The sequence below is a fragment of the Symphalangus syndactylus genome, chromosome 4 (genome assembly GCF_028878055.3).
Source record: "Symphalangus syndactylus isolate Jambi chromosome 4, NHGRI_mSymSyn1-v2.1_pri, whole genome shotgun sequence".
In the NCBI taxonomy this organism is placed as follows: Eukaryota; Metazoa; Chordata; class Mammalia; order Primates; family Hylobatidae; genus Symphalangus; species Symphalangus syndactylus.
This window is the reverse complement of record NC_072426.2, coordinates 120,146,731-120,164,367: the sequence shown is the minus strand read 5'-3', so window position 1 is coordinate 120,164,367 and position 17,637 is coordinate 120,146,731. Positions and strand designations below refer to the sequence as shown.

General features: G+C 35.9%; 1 protein-coding gene across 7 annotated transcripts in view; it reads left to right on the top strand.

The window, feature by feature from the left end:
• TTC29 (tetratricopeptide repeat domain 29) overlaps positions 1–17,637 on the top strand; it is a 266,130-nt gene that overhangs the window by 58,570 nt on the left and 189,923 nt on the right. For all 7 annotated transcript variants that reach the window (XR_008657260.2, XM_055276061.2, XM_055276059.2 and 4 more), the window contains one exon: positions 14,155–14,367. Coding sequence is in view for 6 of the 7 variants with exons in the window: in XM_055276061.2 (XP_055132036.1) it covers positions 14,155–14,367 (213 nt within the window). In the remaining variant the exon portion in view is untranslated. The remainder of the gene's footprint in view (positions 1–14,154; positions 14,368–17,637) is intronic.

Sequence of the window (17,637 nt, the reverse complement as noted above, 5' to 3'; positions counted from 1 at the left end):
TAACACATAAGAAGGTATATTGATGGAGACTGAGTATTTTTTTCGTGCATGCCTATCGTCCTCATTTTAAGGAAGCAGAAACTAGGATACTAAGAGGTTATTTTGTTTCTTTTTTTTATGTTATTGTGGTAAGAATACTTAATGAGATCTAACCTCAAAAGATTTTTAAGTTCCCAATAAATATTATTATGTATAGGCACAAAGTTGTACAGACGGTCTGTAGAACTGATTCATCTTGCATAGCTGAAGTTTTATACTCATTGATTAGCAACTTCCCATCAACTCCTCCCTCCTGTCCCTGGCAACCACCATTCTATTCATTGCTTCTATGAGTTTGACTATTTTAGATACCTCAAATAAGTGGAATCATGAAGTATTTGTCCTTCTGTGACTGGCTTATTTCATTTAGTATTATGTCCTAAGGTTCATCCAAGTCACATATTGCAAAATTCTCATCTTTTTTAAGGCTGAATAAAATTAAATGACAACTAAAACATGTCAGAGCCGGATGGAAACCTGTGTCTTTAGATCTTAGATTCATTGTTTTTTCCACTACCCAACACCATCTCCTTATGCAAGGATTTGCTCAGCAGAGACCTTACGAAGTCGGCCTTTTGAGTTTTTTGTTCTTATTTTATTAAAAGTGTGATAAGAAAAGGCTTCTGAAATAGGACTCACCCAGGCAAAATTATAAATAAAAAAAAATCTCCTTTTTAATGTCCTCTTTCATTTGCCAACAGTTCTGGCCATTTGCCTTTATCAGGCCTTCTCTCCTCAGCCCTACCCTAGCCCATGCTTCCCATGTCGTGTTCAGTGAGTATCCCATTCTATCAGTGGGTCCAGCACATAACTCCCTCATTACTTAATCCTTGATGCCATTTTAGCCTATTCAGATTATGCATTATAAAGGATGGTTTCTTAAGAAAACTAAATCCGTGAAGGTTAATAGATGTGGAGAGCAAAGTTGAAGAGAAAAAGATTAGCAAACTGAGTCAGTGGGAAGAGACAGGATTGGACGGATTTATAACAGGTTTTTTGTCATATGAATTGGGCTGTTCAACAAGTGTGGGTGACGTAACCTACAACAGAGGAAATAAAAAGCAGAAGGAAGATACAGGAGGCATTCAGACTGGTGAAGAGAATGGGTTGGTATGTGGTTGAATAAATTGAAAGAAAGGATGATTATCAGACATTACAGTAGAGGAAACAGCATCAGTATTCAGATATAGGGCAGGAGGTAGGGAAAAAGAGAAAAATTAACTTTATATGCGTTATATATAATACAGATTTAGTAACTTTTTTAATGTATCCATCAATTGGTAAGAAAAACGTTGACAACTATAATTTAATGGCAAAAATACAGAAAATTCACCAAAGATGAAATATGGCAAGTAATGAATACATAGAAAAATAACCAACTTCCTAAAAATCAAATTGAATAATTATAAAGAACCATTTAACACTTCTTATAATAGGGACAAAAAAGTAATCATGATTTCTTAAAGTAACACGTGTATTGCTGCTCATGATGATGTGAATCATTTAAATGGTTTTGGAAAGTAATATGGTAAATGGTTTTAGGTTAGTGCAAAAGTAATTGCAATTTTTACCTTTACTTTTAATTGAAGAACTGCAATTACTTTTGCGCCAACCTAACAATCATAAAATTTGCCACACTCCCTTATCTATCAATTCCAGTTCTAAAAATGTTAAGATAGTTAAAAACATTACTTAAAGAAGTAATCTAAATACCTGAGCACTAGACAGATGATTAAAGTGTATATCTCCCCAAAAAATATTGCACGGCCTTTTAAAATACGATTATGAAAATAAATAATATGGAATGTCATTCTAATAAAATAATCTAGATACACAGAAAATTTGTATTCAATTCTTTACAACTGTGTAAAAATTATGCATGGATATATAACAGAATAGAATGAAACTTGACAAAAATAAGTACATTTTGGGTGATTAACGGTGTTGTCAGCAATACTTAAGATTTTTCCTGTATTGTTTCATTCATGCCAATATATTTTTGCCCTCAAAATAAGTAAACTTATATTGCATTTTATTTTTGCTAAATATCCTTTTTTTCTTGCTTTATTGCATTACATTTTCAAAATCTTTTGTTATTTTGGGTCAGTTGTAGGGTAGTGTCACCGTAATTTGCCTGGGACTGAGGAGGTTCTCAAGACTCATGATTTTTGGTTGCTAGAAACAGGAAAGCCCTGGGTAAATTTGAGCTGGTCACCTTAAATAGAGTGAATGTGAAAATTTTCTTTTGCCTTTCTTAATCTAGTATTGTATTCATGTATGAGATAATAACATCTTTGTTTGCTGTCAATAGATTTTGACAAGCATATTATGGTTATTTTTGGTTTTACATAACTCATTTTCTATTTAAATTACTATCATATTAAAAAATTTTCAACAATAAAGCCTCCTTTATGTACAGGGTGTTGCAAGAGAAAATGGCATAAACTGATAAAGGACATCTTATTAAATTAAAACACAAACAAACAAAAACTCCAGCAAGAACTCCTAATGGCTGCTGCTGAGTCATGACCAAAGCTTTCTGTAGGTTTCTCTATCTGGGTGTTAAATCCTAGTGTACTTTCCAGTCGCGTTACACCTTTTGTACAACTAAGCAAGTTCATTGGGAGCATTTTTTCTCTTCATAGTCAAAAAATAAATCCTACTTGTTCATTTCCCCCATTTGTAAACTGCTTCCAAATTTGCATCTTAAAAGTCCCTCTGGAGAAAATTTTTCCAAAAAGATTCCCTGGAAGAGCAAACACATTATTCCATTCAGCCTTCCTAGTAACAACATGGAATAAAGCCAATCGAACTAGTTCCTAAGTGTAAAGCATTGATGATTCTAATATACCTTTCCCTAACACTCAAACTGCAAGTCTCTTGAAAGCACCTCCTCTTTAATGTCTGTGTGATTTTGAGGCTAACTACTTCCCGCTGCCACTATGTGCACATTTCATTTTTCAGAGTAAATTCCGAGAATGGATTTAGAAAGCCAGCCCTAGTAAACATTTTCGAAGATGCATCCAACTAGACCCGTGTTAGAAACTGAGTCACTTTATACTTGAATGAAAGTGAATTTGATAGTTAAAAACTTTCTTAAAGAAGTGGATTTGCATTCCTATTTCTACATAAATTAATTGTCACTTTTTGGGGCATGTCAGTTTATTCTTCATCTACTATGTGTACATGTTCATAAGACCTTATAGTATTTAATGAAGAGATCCTTTTTAAGTATTGATAGCCACAAGAAAATTATACCATGTTTGATCTATGTTAAAGAATCAAAGTCCAAGATCTTTGAATGGAATTTAGAATAAAAATGTAATTAGGTTACATCCCTAAAGTCTGATATATCTTTAAACAAGACTGCAAATGAAACTTTATTAGAGCTTCAAATGAATTATTTCATTGCTTCTTTTTTTTTCAATTCATTTTCTTCCCCTTCTCTTTCATGTCTGTGATACTGACATTGCTGCTTGTATTTTACCTGTCTTTTTCAGGGTGTTTTAATTATTTACTGCTTAACGAGTAGCACTGAGAGGAAGCCTCATTCAAAGGTACCTGCTCTGCAGCAGGTTTTTCTTTTTTCAAAGCTTTGCAAGGAGATCTTGAATAGTTGCACCGAGCCCACAGTTCTTGCTACACTGAATAAACTGTTCAGGAGGCAGTATTTCCTCTGTCTAAGAAGAGGCACTGCCCCTAAAATATCTCTTCAGAGGTACAACTGACCAGGAGTATAAGGATTATTTATTGTGTTAGAGTTGGATGAAGTGTGCTGTTTCCAATTAGTGCCTCCACTGGCATTTAATCTGAAAAACTGATATTATTCCATAACCTTTAACAGGGGTATTCCCTATAAAAGGCCCGTCCAGATTCACAACAAATTGCAAACTTGAAAAAAAACAAAAAGAAACTAGATAACTCCACGTGAAAAGTTATTGGATGTCTGTGAAGTACCAGGCACTGAGCAAGGTGCTGACAATTGTTGCCATACCCATTGCAACTACATCTGGAGCTTGGCATAGTTATCCATACTTCAGAATTCTTAAGGAAAGGAAGCTCAGAAGTAGTGTGTGAATGGTCCAATGATATCACTGGGGCAGATGGCCAAAACTTGGTCTCTGGCTTTGAAGTTAAATATTTGACCCATTTTCTAAAAAGGGGAGTGACCCTGAAGAAGTAAAGCCACAGTGGGCTTTGGACATTGGTTGGCCACCTACTGAGTATGTCAATTTAGGCAAGAGAATTCCTGAGGCTCAGTTTCCTCATCTCAAAAATATACTAACACCTGAGGGTGAGTGAAGTAAGGTTATACACAGACAGACACACACACACACGCGTGCACACACACACACACACACACACACACACACAGAGAGAGAGAGCAGCAGCTAGTGTCATGCCTGGCACATAGTAAAAGTTCAACTAACATTATTTCTCTGCCTCCATACTCATCTAAATATCTTATTTTCAGTTTTTTGGGTTTTGTCGTAATATCCAAAATAACACGTTAATCATCCATCAAAACAAAGAAGTGGAGGAGGAAGTTAGCTCCCCTCACTCTCCTCATCACCATCTTCAATAATCAATACTGATACTTTGGCATAGATGCTTCTGCACCTTTCTCTTTGCTCACATAAACATATAGAAATCAAATTGAATGTGGTTTATATAAAACCATGAGCAATATATAATTCAAGTAAAAATTGCATTGTTGATTAAAGCCTGTGCAAATATAATTCAATAGTTGATCTAATGTCAATATTAACTTTATTTCTCCTCAGATGTTTATACCTATCGGCACTTTTTACTTAGTATTTTAAGATAAGGTGGGAACATTAAAGTAAAACAATTTATTATATGAGGAAAATAGTTGACTCTACCAACTATACAAGGTTCAAAATGGCTAATATTAATTCTTTACTTTTTATAGATGATACATTTACATGTTACATTATTCAATAAATTTTTTGAGTAATTTTGATACTTCCAATTATGCTCTTTTAAGAGTAAAGCTGCCTAATGCTTACCTTTAGAAATTACAAAACTTAGATTGAAACCAACTGTTGGAGGTTTGTTGGCCAAGAGCAGTCAGACTTGCTGACTGGCCACAATTCAGCTATCTAAAATCATAAGCAGCAACAATTAATAACACTTCCTCTGGAATATTTTGGAGGTCTAGGCAAATTTTCTGGATTTAAAAAAATGAACTTTTATTTTCAACATCAGTAATAAAACCCTGGGTGAGGTTCTCCCAAACCTGTCTACGTGGGATTCTTTTCATTGTCTGGTCAATATGACCGATCCTCTTTAACTGGTGTGTGGTAGCATTCCTGTAACGTCCACTTGAAATCAGCACTCCAAATGACAAAGTGAGGATTCCGTTTTTAAACTAGCATCTTACATTTCTTCTAAATATCTAAAAGTAGCTACTCAAAAGTTATGGGCACATTTTCTTCTCAGTTTATTAGGGATACTATTGAGTTACAGAACAAAATCTTTGTTTTCCAGCGTTCCATTTTGCAATGGTGTGCAGTGGGTTATAGTGCACAACAAATCTCTTGTGACAGGAGATAAACCCTTGAAAGTGATAGTTTCTGTTGGAAGTGTGGCAAGCCCTTAACTATTTCAGCATGTGTAGTGCCATTATAATTATCATAATTGAATGTAAAAACCTAAAGATAATATAAATTGTTCATGTAGTTAAGCCAAAATGGAAAGCAGTGTCTTTTGTTTTTGCAAAGAGGCAATAACATTTTTCTCTTTTTGCTACTGTTCAATATTGCTTCTAGCAGATTTTATCTCTATGTTGTACAGAATAGTAATTTACACCAAAGATGTCCAGTAGCTCCAGATTAAAATGTAATATAATACACGTAAAGCTTTATTGTTCCTTTAGGTTGTTGTTTTAAACTAAAGTGGAATATTTCCCTAAAGTCTTCAGCAAATGTGCACAATTTCGAACTAAATATGCTTAAGATTTATACCAGTGCTGCTGAAGAAACAGGTCTTATGGATCTGTCAAATTATTTTTATGCAATTGTTTCTGCAGCATTGTTTTTACTGGCAAATGTACAAGTCGATAGAAAAGGAAATAATTAGCTATTTTCAGAATTGCTGACGCATACAGCTAAAACAGACCAGTCTATGCGTCTTAGAGATTGTGACATTTTAAATTACCTGAACAATACCAGCAGCCATCTTTGGACATAATTAACACCTTGTCTAATTAATGTCAGATCTAGACAGAGTCATGCTGTATTTATGAGATATTATTTTATTTAAACTTGCTTTTGCCCTTATTGTGTTGCAAACTTTAGATTTGTATGCTGTTTTCTTAAGTGGAGCAACTTCTTTTTTTCCTTTTTTTTCTTTTTTTGTTTCCCTCCCCCTTCAAGTAATCAATGCACTGCTGAATGAGTTCATTTTAATGCACTCAATCATGCCTCTAATGTTCGTAGCTTACGGGCGCAAGCATCAGTAATGCAGGAATGTTATATGGCTTTAGTTTGGGCCATTTCATAAAATATTCATGGAATCAAAAATGTGCATCAAAATAGCGGCTGGGAGAATTACATTTATGTTCCTGCTTTTATGGCAGCTTCACATTTAAACCCATTTGTGTTAATATCTAGTCAATCTTCCTACTTTAAAAAAAAACTAAAATGGGAGAGATCATATACATTCTCCTTTGCTTAATATTTGTTCTAGACATCTGCTGTGATACAACAAATATATATAAACTTTCAAAGATGTTGTGCAGGGAAGAGGGTAAGCAACAATTTGGATAATACCCAACTATATAAAATCTGATTTTCCCTACATCGTGTTTGTCTTAACATCCTACCAGGCATTTTGCAGTTTACAACATTGTTTGGGTTTTGTTTGTATTTTTAAATAAACGGGTGGATTTCTTGTTTGTGTGGGCTTTAGATAAAGTAAAACTCCCTTGTAGTAGTTTTATTTTGAGTGCTCGTTCCTTTAGGTGAAAAACTATAAATGCATGCCAAACTCCTCATTGTCTATGTAGATGTCATATAATTGATAAACAAAACAAAACTGAGGGTTAGGCTACTTCTATTCATACCTGGATACTCTTGTTTGATGCAGTTGTTCACAGTGTTCTCCTAAGATGTGTTTTCTGATCCTACTTCATATTATTGAAATAAATTGACTACTAAGGGTATTTGCGGAGGGCCATCCCCAGCCTCTCCAACAAAACATTTTGGCTCTATTTTCTCCCGTGGTTCACATGAAATGTTGGTGGACTATCTGGACTTTCGCTTGGTATAGAGCCATGCATGCAGGCCTTTAATTCAGCAGTTAGTGTGTCTTCCTTACTGTGGTTACCACTGTGATCTGGTTACTCACAGTGATGATGAAGATTTGCGGGTGATTCCTGGTGCACTATGGTAAAACTCACTTTCCTCTACCAAGACTTTAATACCTGTGAATAGTCCCCAGACCTTCTTTTTTGTCCTGTTTTCTGCTAACCTTTATATTTGTGATACATTGGTAAAATTATTCCTCTTTTCGCTGTCCCTATTCCTTGATGGAAAATAATGTCAACACTTGATAATTCCAGAGGAGGACAGTCCTTGGACACTTAAACACTTGTTCTTGTCCTTCTAAAAGATTGACATCAGAACCAAGTGAGATTTCTAGATCCTGCTGTATTAAAGTTTATTTGGTGCCAAAAGGTAGACTAAATATGAACACTTTGTAGAAGTTATAAAGGAATGCTATAAGCCATGTTAGAAAATCTGATTCATTATCTACATTGATATTTATATTTAGCTTAGTAAAAGTGATCACCATATTGAGGTCTTTTATAATATTTCTCTCAGGTAAATTGAATTTAAAATTTTCAGTTAAAAGCAGTATGCATTATGTCTTAATAAATGTCTAGTCTTAATTAATATCAGAACCTTTACTCAGAAAATAAGATGATTTTAAAAATCCAATTCACAGTTGGAAATAGAAATTGGATGGAAATCATACCATTGTTAATCATGCTTGAAGGGAAATGCTTGCATATTTAAATTATTATGCTCTCTTCATAGCATGGGCATATCTTTTAATATTTTTAAATCAAATATTCTACTATATCATAATATATGCTTTAAATTCTGGCCAGCCTTTAGAAATTGCAGATAAGTCATTTGTGTGCTTGTGGTCATTTGGATCAAATCTTTGCTGGCTTATTTTCTTGCTGGCTTGTTTACTGCCACCAAATACTTTTAGAAATGAATCCCTACATATGAGAAGGACTGGAAAACTGCTTCTGTGTAGTAGGGACCTCCATTTAAAATAGTACTAATCAGGACCCCACTGACCTCATCTGTGGGAAAATGGTGAAGCAAGGGGAAGTGAAACCATGAATAGTGAGATGAGGCCACAGGTCCCTGGGTCTAGGGTACCCATGGAATTCCAGAGTCCCCCACAGATGTCACTGCATGGCTTAGAACAGAGTAGAGAATTCAGATATAGCTGGTTATACAACAGCTTCTTCAGAAAGACCAATCAGAAACACATCAGGGGCTCACATCTGTGCTTTTCTTAGAGGTGACCTGTGACGGCCTGGGCAAAGTCAGAGAATTATAGAACTGGAAAAGACTAGGAATCATGCAAATTTGATCATTATTTTTAACACAAGAGATTCATGTCCAGAGAATTTAATTCACTCCACCTAAGTTTCCTGGCTCTTGATTTGTTGACTAGTATCTGATGTGGTGGAACCAGTTGTGTGGGCTTTTGGTGACCTTGGGTTTAAATCCTGATCATCACTTATGATAACTCTGGGGCATATATTTGAGTCATGTAAACTTTGTGAGTCTCAGTTTCCTCTTTAGTGAAAAAGCAACAACTATCATATGTACTTTCACCAGTTTTTGGAATGTTCAATAAGTTAATGTGTAGGTGAGAGGAAAGCCTTGCATTTTGACTAGCACCTAATAGGCCTTCAGGAAAGAGTAGGTCACTGTGCTCTTTTACCCAAGCATCTCAGTCTCAGTCCTCAGGGAAGACTCCAAATAGACCCTTCTGAAAGCTGAACTTTGGCCAATAACCACGAACTAAGTAGGATATTTATACTAGCCCTGAAAGCTCTAACAAAAAGCAAATCCAACCGAAAAGCTACTGTTATTTCTAACCATCCCAAGGTTGCCTTCTGTATTCACCAGCTGAAACCAGTGTCCTGAGGACCATCCTCACTTCATTCCTGCTTGGACAGCCTTATGCAGGACACCTAACAGCAACCCAAGACTCAGTAAGGTAACACAGAGGACGTCTGGTGGATAAGGAATACGAAGACACAGCCCCAGCCTTCCCTCCACTCTTCCCACCTCCCATTTTGTCCTGATTTCTTCCACTTCTCCTTTTGCTACTCGACCCTCCCGTCACCTCCCCTTTCTGCCCCCATATAGATCAAATTTTGGAGATGGATGTCAGTTCTCATTTGCTATTTATATCATTATACCTCATTTGCATCTAATTCTAATTGAGTTACTAGAGCTTCATTTCCTTTATGATCCCTATCTATTCTGGAACTATCTGTTTTTCTCACAGTATTCTACATCGCCTTCTCCCTACTTACATGGCCAAAAAGAAATATGTGTCTGTACTTTATGAATAGATGGACACTAGATGAAAAAAGAAAAGGAACTCTTGTATACATCTTTCCAGGGCTACAGTGCTATACTTCATAGGCAGAAATATAGTTAACGGAGGAAATATAACACACATATATGTCAATGCTCCATTCTAGTTTTAAAAAAATGAGGGTCATGGGTATTTGGAGCAAGGTGTTTCTGGCAAGAGGTGCTACGTGGGAGAGATGAAAAACTATGCCTGTTTTTCTGGAAGGTAAGAAAAAAATATCAGCTAGAAGTAAAGATAGATTAGAGCCATGAACTTCAACCTTGAGTATTTGTCTCAATGTGAAAAAGGTACTGAGCATTATTTCTTAAATAACTTTCATTGTATATCCTGATGACAAAATAAACATGCTTTGATGATAGAAACTTTAGGAAATGCTAATAAGCAAACAGAAAAAAAATCAAGAAAAAGAAAACAGAAAATCAGAAAATAAACCATAAGTTACCCATAATCCTACCTCCCAGACATAACACCGATAATGCTTTCTAAATGTTTTTTTATGTTTCCTAATGTATTTACTTATTATAAACACTTGTTCATGTAACAAGATAGGCTTCTATAATATCCTACTTGTGGCCTGCAGTCTCCTATCATGTGAAAGTTTCACAATATAAATTTATAAACAAGTCTGCAGTACACATTGCCCTTTATGTATGTATCTTCACTGACATGCCCTCCTGCATGGCTCAGCAAGGACTTAGACTGTCCATGTCTACTGAATTTTGCTTTTTTTTTTTTTTTTTGAGATGGTGTCTCGCTCTGTTGACAGGCTGGAGTGCAGTGGCACGATCTCGGCTCACCGCAATCTCTGCCTCCTGGGTTCAAGTGATTCCCCTGCCTCAGCCTCCCAAGTAGCTGGGACTACAGGTGTGCACCACCACGGCCAGCTACTTTTTTGTATTTTTTTGGAGTATTTTTTTTATTATACTTTAAGTTTTAGGGTACATGTGCACAATGTGCAGGTTTGTTACATATGTATACATGTGCCATGTTGGTGTGCTGCACCCATTAACTCATCATTTAACATTAGGTATATCTCCTAATGCTATCCCTCCCCCCTCCCCCCACCCCACAACAGGCCCCGGTGTGTGATGTTCCCCTTCCTGTGTCCATGTGTTCTCATTGTTCAATTCCCACCTATGAGAACATGCGGTGTTTGGTTTTTTGTTCTTGCAATAGTTTGCTGACAATGATGGTTTCCAGCTTCATCCATGTCCCTACAAAGGACATGAACTCATCATTTTTTATGGCTACATAGTATTCCATGGTGTAGATGTGCCACATTTTCTTAATCCAGTCTATCATTGTTGGACATTTGGCTTGGTTCCAAGTCCTTGCTATTGTGAATAGTGCCTCAATAAACATACGTGTGCATGTGTCTTTATAGCAGCATGATTTATAATCCTTTGGGTATATACCCAGTAATGGGATTGCTGGGTCAAATGGTATTTCTCATTCTAGATCCCTGAGGAATCACCACACTGTCTTCCACAATGGTTGAACTAGTTTACAGTCCCACCAACAGTGTAAAAGTGTTCCTATTTCTCCACATCCTCTCCAGCACCTGTTGTTTCCTGACTTTTTAATGATCACCATTCTAACTGGTGTGAGATGGTATCCCATTGTGGTTTTGGTTTGCATTTCTCTGATGGCCAGTGATGATGAGCATTTTTTCATGTGTCTTTTGGCTGCATAAATGTCTTCTTTTGAGAAGTGTCTGTATCCTTTGCCCACTTTTCGATGGGGTTTTTTTTCCTTGTAAATTTGTTTGAGTTCATTGTAGATTGTGGATATTAGCCCTTTGTCAGATGATTGCAAAAATTTTCTCCCATTCTGTAGGTTGCCCTGTTCACTCTGATGATAGTTTCTTTTGCTGTGCAGAAGCTCTTTGGTTTAATTAGATCCCATTTGTCAATTTTGGCTTTTGTTGCCATTACTTTTGGTGTTTTAGACATGAAGTCCTTGCCCATGCCTATGTCCTGAATGGTATTACCTAGGTTTTCTTCTAGGATTTTTATGGTTTTAGGTCTAACATTTAAGTCTTTAATCCATTTTGAATTAATTTTAGTATAAGCTGTAAGGAAGGGATCCAGTTTCAGCTTTCTACATATGGCTAGCCAGTTTTCCCAGCACTATTTATTAAATAGGGAATCGTTTCCCCATTTCTTGTTTTTGTCAGGTTTGTCAAAGATCAGATGGTTGTAGATATGCGGCATTATTTCTGAGGGCTCTGTTCTGTTCCATTGGTCTATATCTCTGTTTTGATACCAGTACCATGCTGTTTTGGTTACTGTAGCCTTGTAGTATAGTTTGATGTCAGGTAGTGTGATGCCTCCAGCCTTGTTCTTTTGGCTTAGAATTGACTTGGCAATGCGGGCTCTTTTTTAGTTCCATATGAACTTTAAAGTAGTTTTTTCCAATTCTGTGAAGAAAGTCATTGGTAGCTCGATGGGGATGGCATTGAATCTCTAAATTACCTTGGGCAGTATGGCCATTTTCACGATATTGATTCTTCCTACCCATGAGCATGTTCTTCCATTTGTTTGTATCCTCTTTTATTTCATTGAGCAGTGGTTTGTAGTTCTCCTTGAAGAGGTCCTTTTTTGTATTTTTAGTAGAGACGGGGCTTCACCATGTTGGCCAGGCTGGTGTTGAACTCCTGACCTTGTGGTCCACCCGCCTCAGCATCCCAAAGTGCTGGGATTATAGGCGTGAGCCAATGTGCCCGGCCTGTCTACTGAATTTTTCTACAGACTGTTTACTGATTATCCACTACCACTGGTTGTTTTTGTTTGGGAATACTATTCTTATTGCTATGTGCATTCTTTAATACTCATTCTGGTAACAAATTCAATGCAACAAATAGGAACAAATTATATGCAATAGTCATGGAAGCAGCTCCAACCTACACTATTCAATGAAATTCATTTGAGGAAAGATACTGAGTCTAATATAACCTGCATAGGTTAATTTAATATATCATGATGATACTGTTATAGGGACTCAACTAATTTTTGTTTTTTTGTGGGAAGAGTAAGTTATACTTAATAAACATAATAAATTAGTGGCTGTATTTCAATTTGCCTGCTGGAGTTTCTGAAGATATTATTACTGTACCAACTGACAACATTTGCTGCGTTTCTTGAGCACTTACCCTGTAACGTATAATTGTACATGCATGAATTCATTTCTCACAATAGTACCTCGAAAAGTTACACAGTAATCCTGTTTTGCAGAAGAATAAAGTAAGGCACAGAGAGGGCAGTAATTAGCCTGAGGCTAAACAAAAACTGGGAAAGCTGGGATAGGAACAGGCTGTCTGCCTGGAGCCCACATTCACTCTTAACCACTATGGTTGGAGTGCCTAGATATAAGTGTTCTTCGTATCAATTCCAATTATGTAACTCCAATACCATAAAAGAGTATTTACATTTCAGGTTATTGTGAGCATTCCCATGAGGCAATTAACAAATAAAATACAATCCACTGTATGGAGCTGCAAACTATTCTTCCAGAAATATGTTTGCTCATATTTTAAGGAAAGAAATTACTTACAGCTAATTTAGAGTTTTAGCTTGGAGAAGATATATTTTGGATTTTATTATAGGGTAAAATCCAAAAAGGCAGTTAGTTACATTCTAATTATTCAAAACTAAACAGCATATACAAAAACCTTGTTGGAAAGTCCAGTCAAACTTTGAGAAGCAGTTTAAGGAGCCATAATGTTTGAATTTGAAGTTTGTAACAGATGCATTCCTTTTTAAGAATGATGAAATTGGGAGGCTGAGGTGGGAGGATCACTTGAGCTCAGGAGTTCAAGGCTGCAGTAAGCTATGATTGCACCGCTGCACTCCAGCCTGAGTGACAGAGTGAAAAGAAAAGAAAAAAAGAATGATGAAATTGTCATCTGTTGGAAAAACAGTAGAGGATATTGGTTGAGAGTATCAGCTCTAGAGTTAGATTTCCCGGATATTATAGCACTAGACTTGCCATCTTGAGCAAAATTCTTAACCTTACTAAATTTTGGCTTTCTATTCTGTAATATGAAATCAGAATAGTCCCATTCCATTGGATTGTTTTGAGGATTAAATGAGAAATGCATATGAAGCACATAGCAGAGTGCATGGCATACATAATATTAAAGAAATATTAGCCAATATGATTGCTATTAATAAATATTGCTGGCCTTTTACACCCTCTCTAAACATATGCAAGCCCAGTAAATTTCTACTAGCCAGAGGACATCCTTCTTGCAGGTGTCTATCTAAAATTCACGCTGAAACTGAGGTCCAATTAGAGATCGCTCCTTTCCCAGTTTAATTCATCTTCAGTCTTAGAAATCCTGCACCATAATCCACGGTGTTTCTCCATTTAATAGTAAAGCTAAAACGTATGCAAAATTTCTGAAAATACGTTCTGACCTCTGGTTTATACTTATGAATGGCTTTTATTCTCCAGGTCAGCTTCTGGAAGCTGCTGAGCATTATGAAGCATTCCATCAATTGACGCAGGGGCGGATATGGAAGGATGAGACAGGCCGCTCTCTCAACTTGTTGGCCTGTGAGAGTCTCCTGAGGACTTACAGATTACTCTCAGACAAAATGCTAGAAAATAAAGAATACAAACAGGCCATCAAAATTCTAATAAAAGCTTCTGAAATAGCCAAAGAAGGTGGGTGGAAAAGAACACTCTCACATTGCTTTCTTTCATGGGTAGACACTGCTTCTCCCAAGAGTGAAGTAAAAATCGTCAAGTGTTAGGGTGATTATTTCCTATGAAATGCAAAGAAAAATGCCATCAATTTACTTTCAAATTTCACTGTAAAACGGAGGTGCCTTAGTGTGCTGACAACAAGAAATCCATTAGTTTCCTGAAAGCTTTATCTCCAAAATTACAATCCACTGGGGGTAGTGTTGTAAAACAAAGAACCTAAAGTGAGAAGGTAAGATCATCTGCAGAAGTTAAGCGTGTGTGTGCATGCGCATGTGTGTATGTGGTTGTATATTCCTTGCAATCTTAGAGACCTTTCATTGTTTGTAAATTCTCCATTGTCAGGTAATAAGGAAAATATGATACATATTTAGTTATTAGTACAGGAAAATAGGACTGTAACATATTTTAGACCTTTTTGCCTCTCAAAATGTGGCCTTTGGACCAGCAGCTTCAATATGTTATAACAGCAGGGTCTCAGGTCCCACCCCAGACCTACTGCAGCAGGATCCTCAGGTTAGCAAGATACCCAGGTGATGTATATGCACACTTAAAGCAGTAAAAATGCTTCTATGAGAGCTGCTCATGTCTTTCATAGTCTATATCATTTCTGTATGTATAAAATATAAAGAAAAAATTTGGAGCATATTCTTATAAGCTTTTAATTTGTGAAATGCACAGATATTTTGTTACCATATAGTAAATTATTACTAGAGTAGCCTTTTCAGGAAGAAGAAAAAGATAAAAGTTATGCTCCTGAACTAAAGTTTATTAGCTCATGGATATATTTAATTGATTGGTTTATTAAATAATAGATGGCTTATTTAGAGTGAGCAGGACTGATTTTCTGGGTGTGATTTTAATTTAGTAAAGAGGAAAAATAAACAGCTTAGTCTCTCTGTAACTTCTTTTAATAATATTAGTCAACATACTCACAGGAAATCACCCCCTGAAAGATGCATCTCATTAAATGAACTGCTTTTGACTAAATGGTCTAGTACCTTCCCCCAAAGGGGTAAACACATAGTTAGCTCTTATATCAATTTCAGCAGCAAACTTTAGTCACATGGAATTTCAATGAAAAGGAATGCGTTGATTAGGAAAAGATATGTTACTTTAGGTTTACATTTGCTAAGTTTTAAGGTAGTTCACAAAGAAAGAAAAGTTCCTTGGGTCTCTTCCAACAGTCAGAGCCTGTCAAGCAGTCTTCTTTCAAAAAGTATCTCTCGCTTACCAAAGATCAGATCGGGAGAACAAGAGAAGACTTACTTCTTATACTGTTATAGTTTTTAATATCTCTTAAAGCCAACAAATATTTGTCCCCACATTTTTCATCTAAGAAAGTACATAGGTTAAAGGATTACACAATACTTTACAGAGCTCTTAAAGAGGGTAAATATTCTGGGACAAAGCATCCCTTTACTCTTGTCTCCTACTTTGATCAGGGAGCCTGAAGGAGCAAGCTGATGATTACCTGAATAAAGTATGCCCCTCACATTGGTTTACATAGTATTTAAGCGGTACTGACACCAACTGTTGGCCAATTCCTTTGTTAGGGTACATTGATGTAATGCACAAGTGTAGCATCAGCCAACACCTTTTACTTAACATAATGTTTTCAAGGTTCATCCATCATATAGGGCCAAATCGCCTTCCGTGGCATGGTCATACCACATTTTCTTTTTTCATTTATGATGGACATATGAGTTGTTTCTACCGTTTGCCTATTATGAATAATGCTGGAATGAACATTTGTGTACAACTTTTCAAAGATCTTGATTATATGCTTAGGAGTGGCATCGCTGGGTTATATGATAACTGTGTTCAACTTATTGAGGAGCTGCCTGTTTTCCAAAGTGGCTTCACCATTTAACATTTCCACTAGTTTTATGTGAGGGTTTCAGTTTAGCCACTTCCTCAGCAGCACTTCTTACTTTCGTCTTCTTCATTATACTCATCCTAGTAGGTGTAATGTACCTACTGTAGATTTGATTTGCATTTCCCTGTTGGCCAGTAACATTGAGCATTTTTTTCATGTGCTTCTTGGCCATTTGTATATCTTCTCTGCAGACATTTTTATTCCAATTCTTTGCCCAGTTTTAATTGGGTTTTTTTATTATTGAATTTTAAGAATTCTGTATATATTTTATAGGCAAGTCTTTCATCAGATATACGATGTGAAAATATTTTCTCCTATTCTGTGGGTTTTATTTTCACTTTCTGATGGTATTCATTGAAGCACAAGTTTTTAATTTTGATAAAGTTCAGTTCGTCTAGTTTTTCTTTGCTGTTCTTGCTTCTGATATCATCAATAAGAAGGCTTTGACCAATGCAATGTCCCAGTGATTTACTCCTATGCTTTAAGAGTTTTTAGTTTTAACTATATTTAAGCTTATGATCTATTTTCATGTGTGTGTGTGTGCATATGTGGTGTGAGGAGGGTACGACTTCATATTTTGAAAGTGGATATCCAATTGTACTAGTACTACTCGTTGAAAACATTATTCTTTTTTCAATACATTGTAATGATACCCTACATAAAATCATTTGACCATAAATGTGGAGATTGTTTCTGAATTCTCAATTCTATTGCCTTGATCTCTCTTGTCTAACTTACAACTACAAGAATACATAGATTTTATTACTCTAGTTTTGTAGTAAGTTTTGAAATTGGGAAATGTGTCTTGTAATACTGTTCTTTTTCAAGTTTGCTTTAGTTGTTTTCAACACTTGCATTTCCATGTGAATTTTAGGATCAGCTTGTTAATTTCTGCAGAAAGGGGAGCTGGAATTTTGATAGGAATTGCACTGAATCTGTCAATCAATTTGGGGAATATTGCCATCTTAACACTAAGTTTTTCAATCCATGAATATGGGGTATCTGTCCATTTATTTAAATATTCTTTAATTTCTTTCAATGATTTTTATAGTTGTCAGTGTATATGTACTGCCTTCTTTTGTTAAATTTATTTTTAATATTTTATTATTTTGATGCTATTGTAAATGGAATTGTTTCTTAATTTCATTTTCAGATAGTTCATAACCTGTATGTAGAAACAAAACTGACTTTTCTATATTGATCTTATAGCTTGCAACCTTGTTAAACTCATTTATTAGCTTTGACTGTTTGTTATGGATTCTTTAGGATTCTCTATATACAAGACTATGGTGTCTGCAAATGAAGTTTTGCTGCTTCCCTTCTATCTATGTGACTTATCTTTTCTTGCCTAA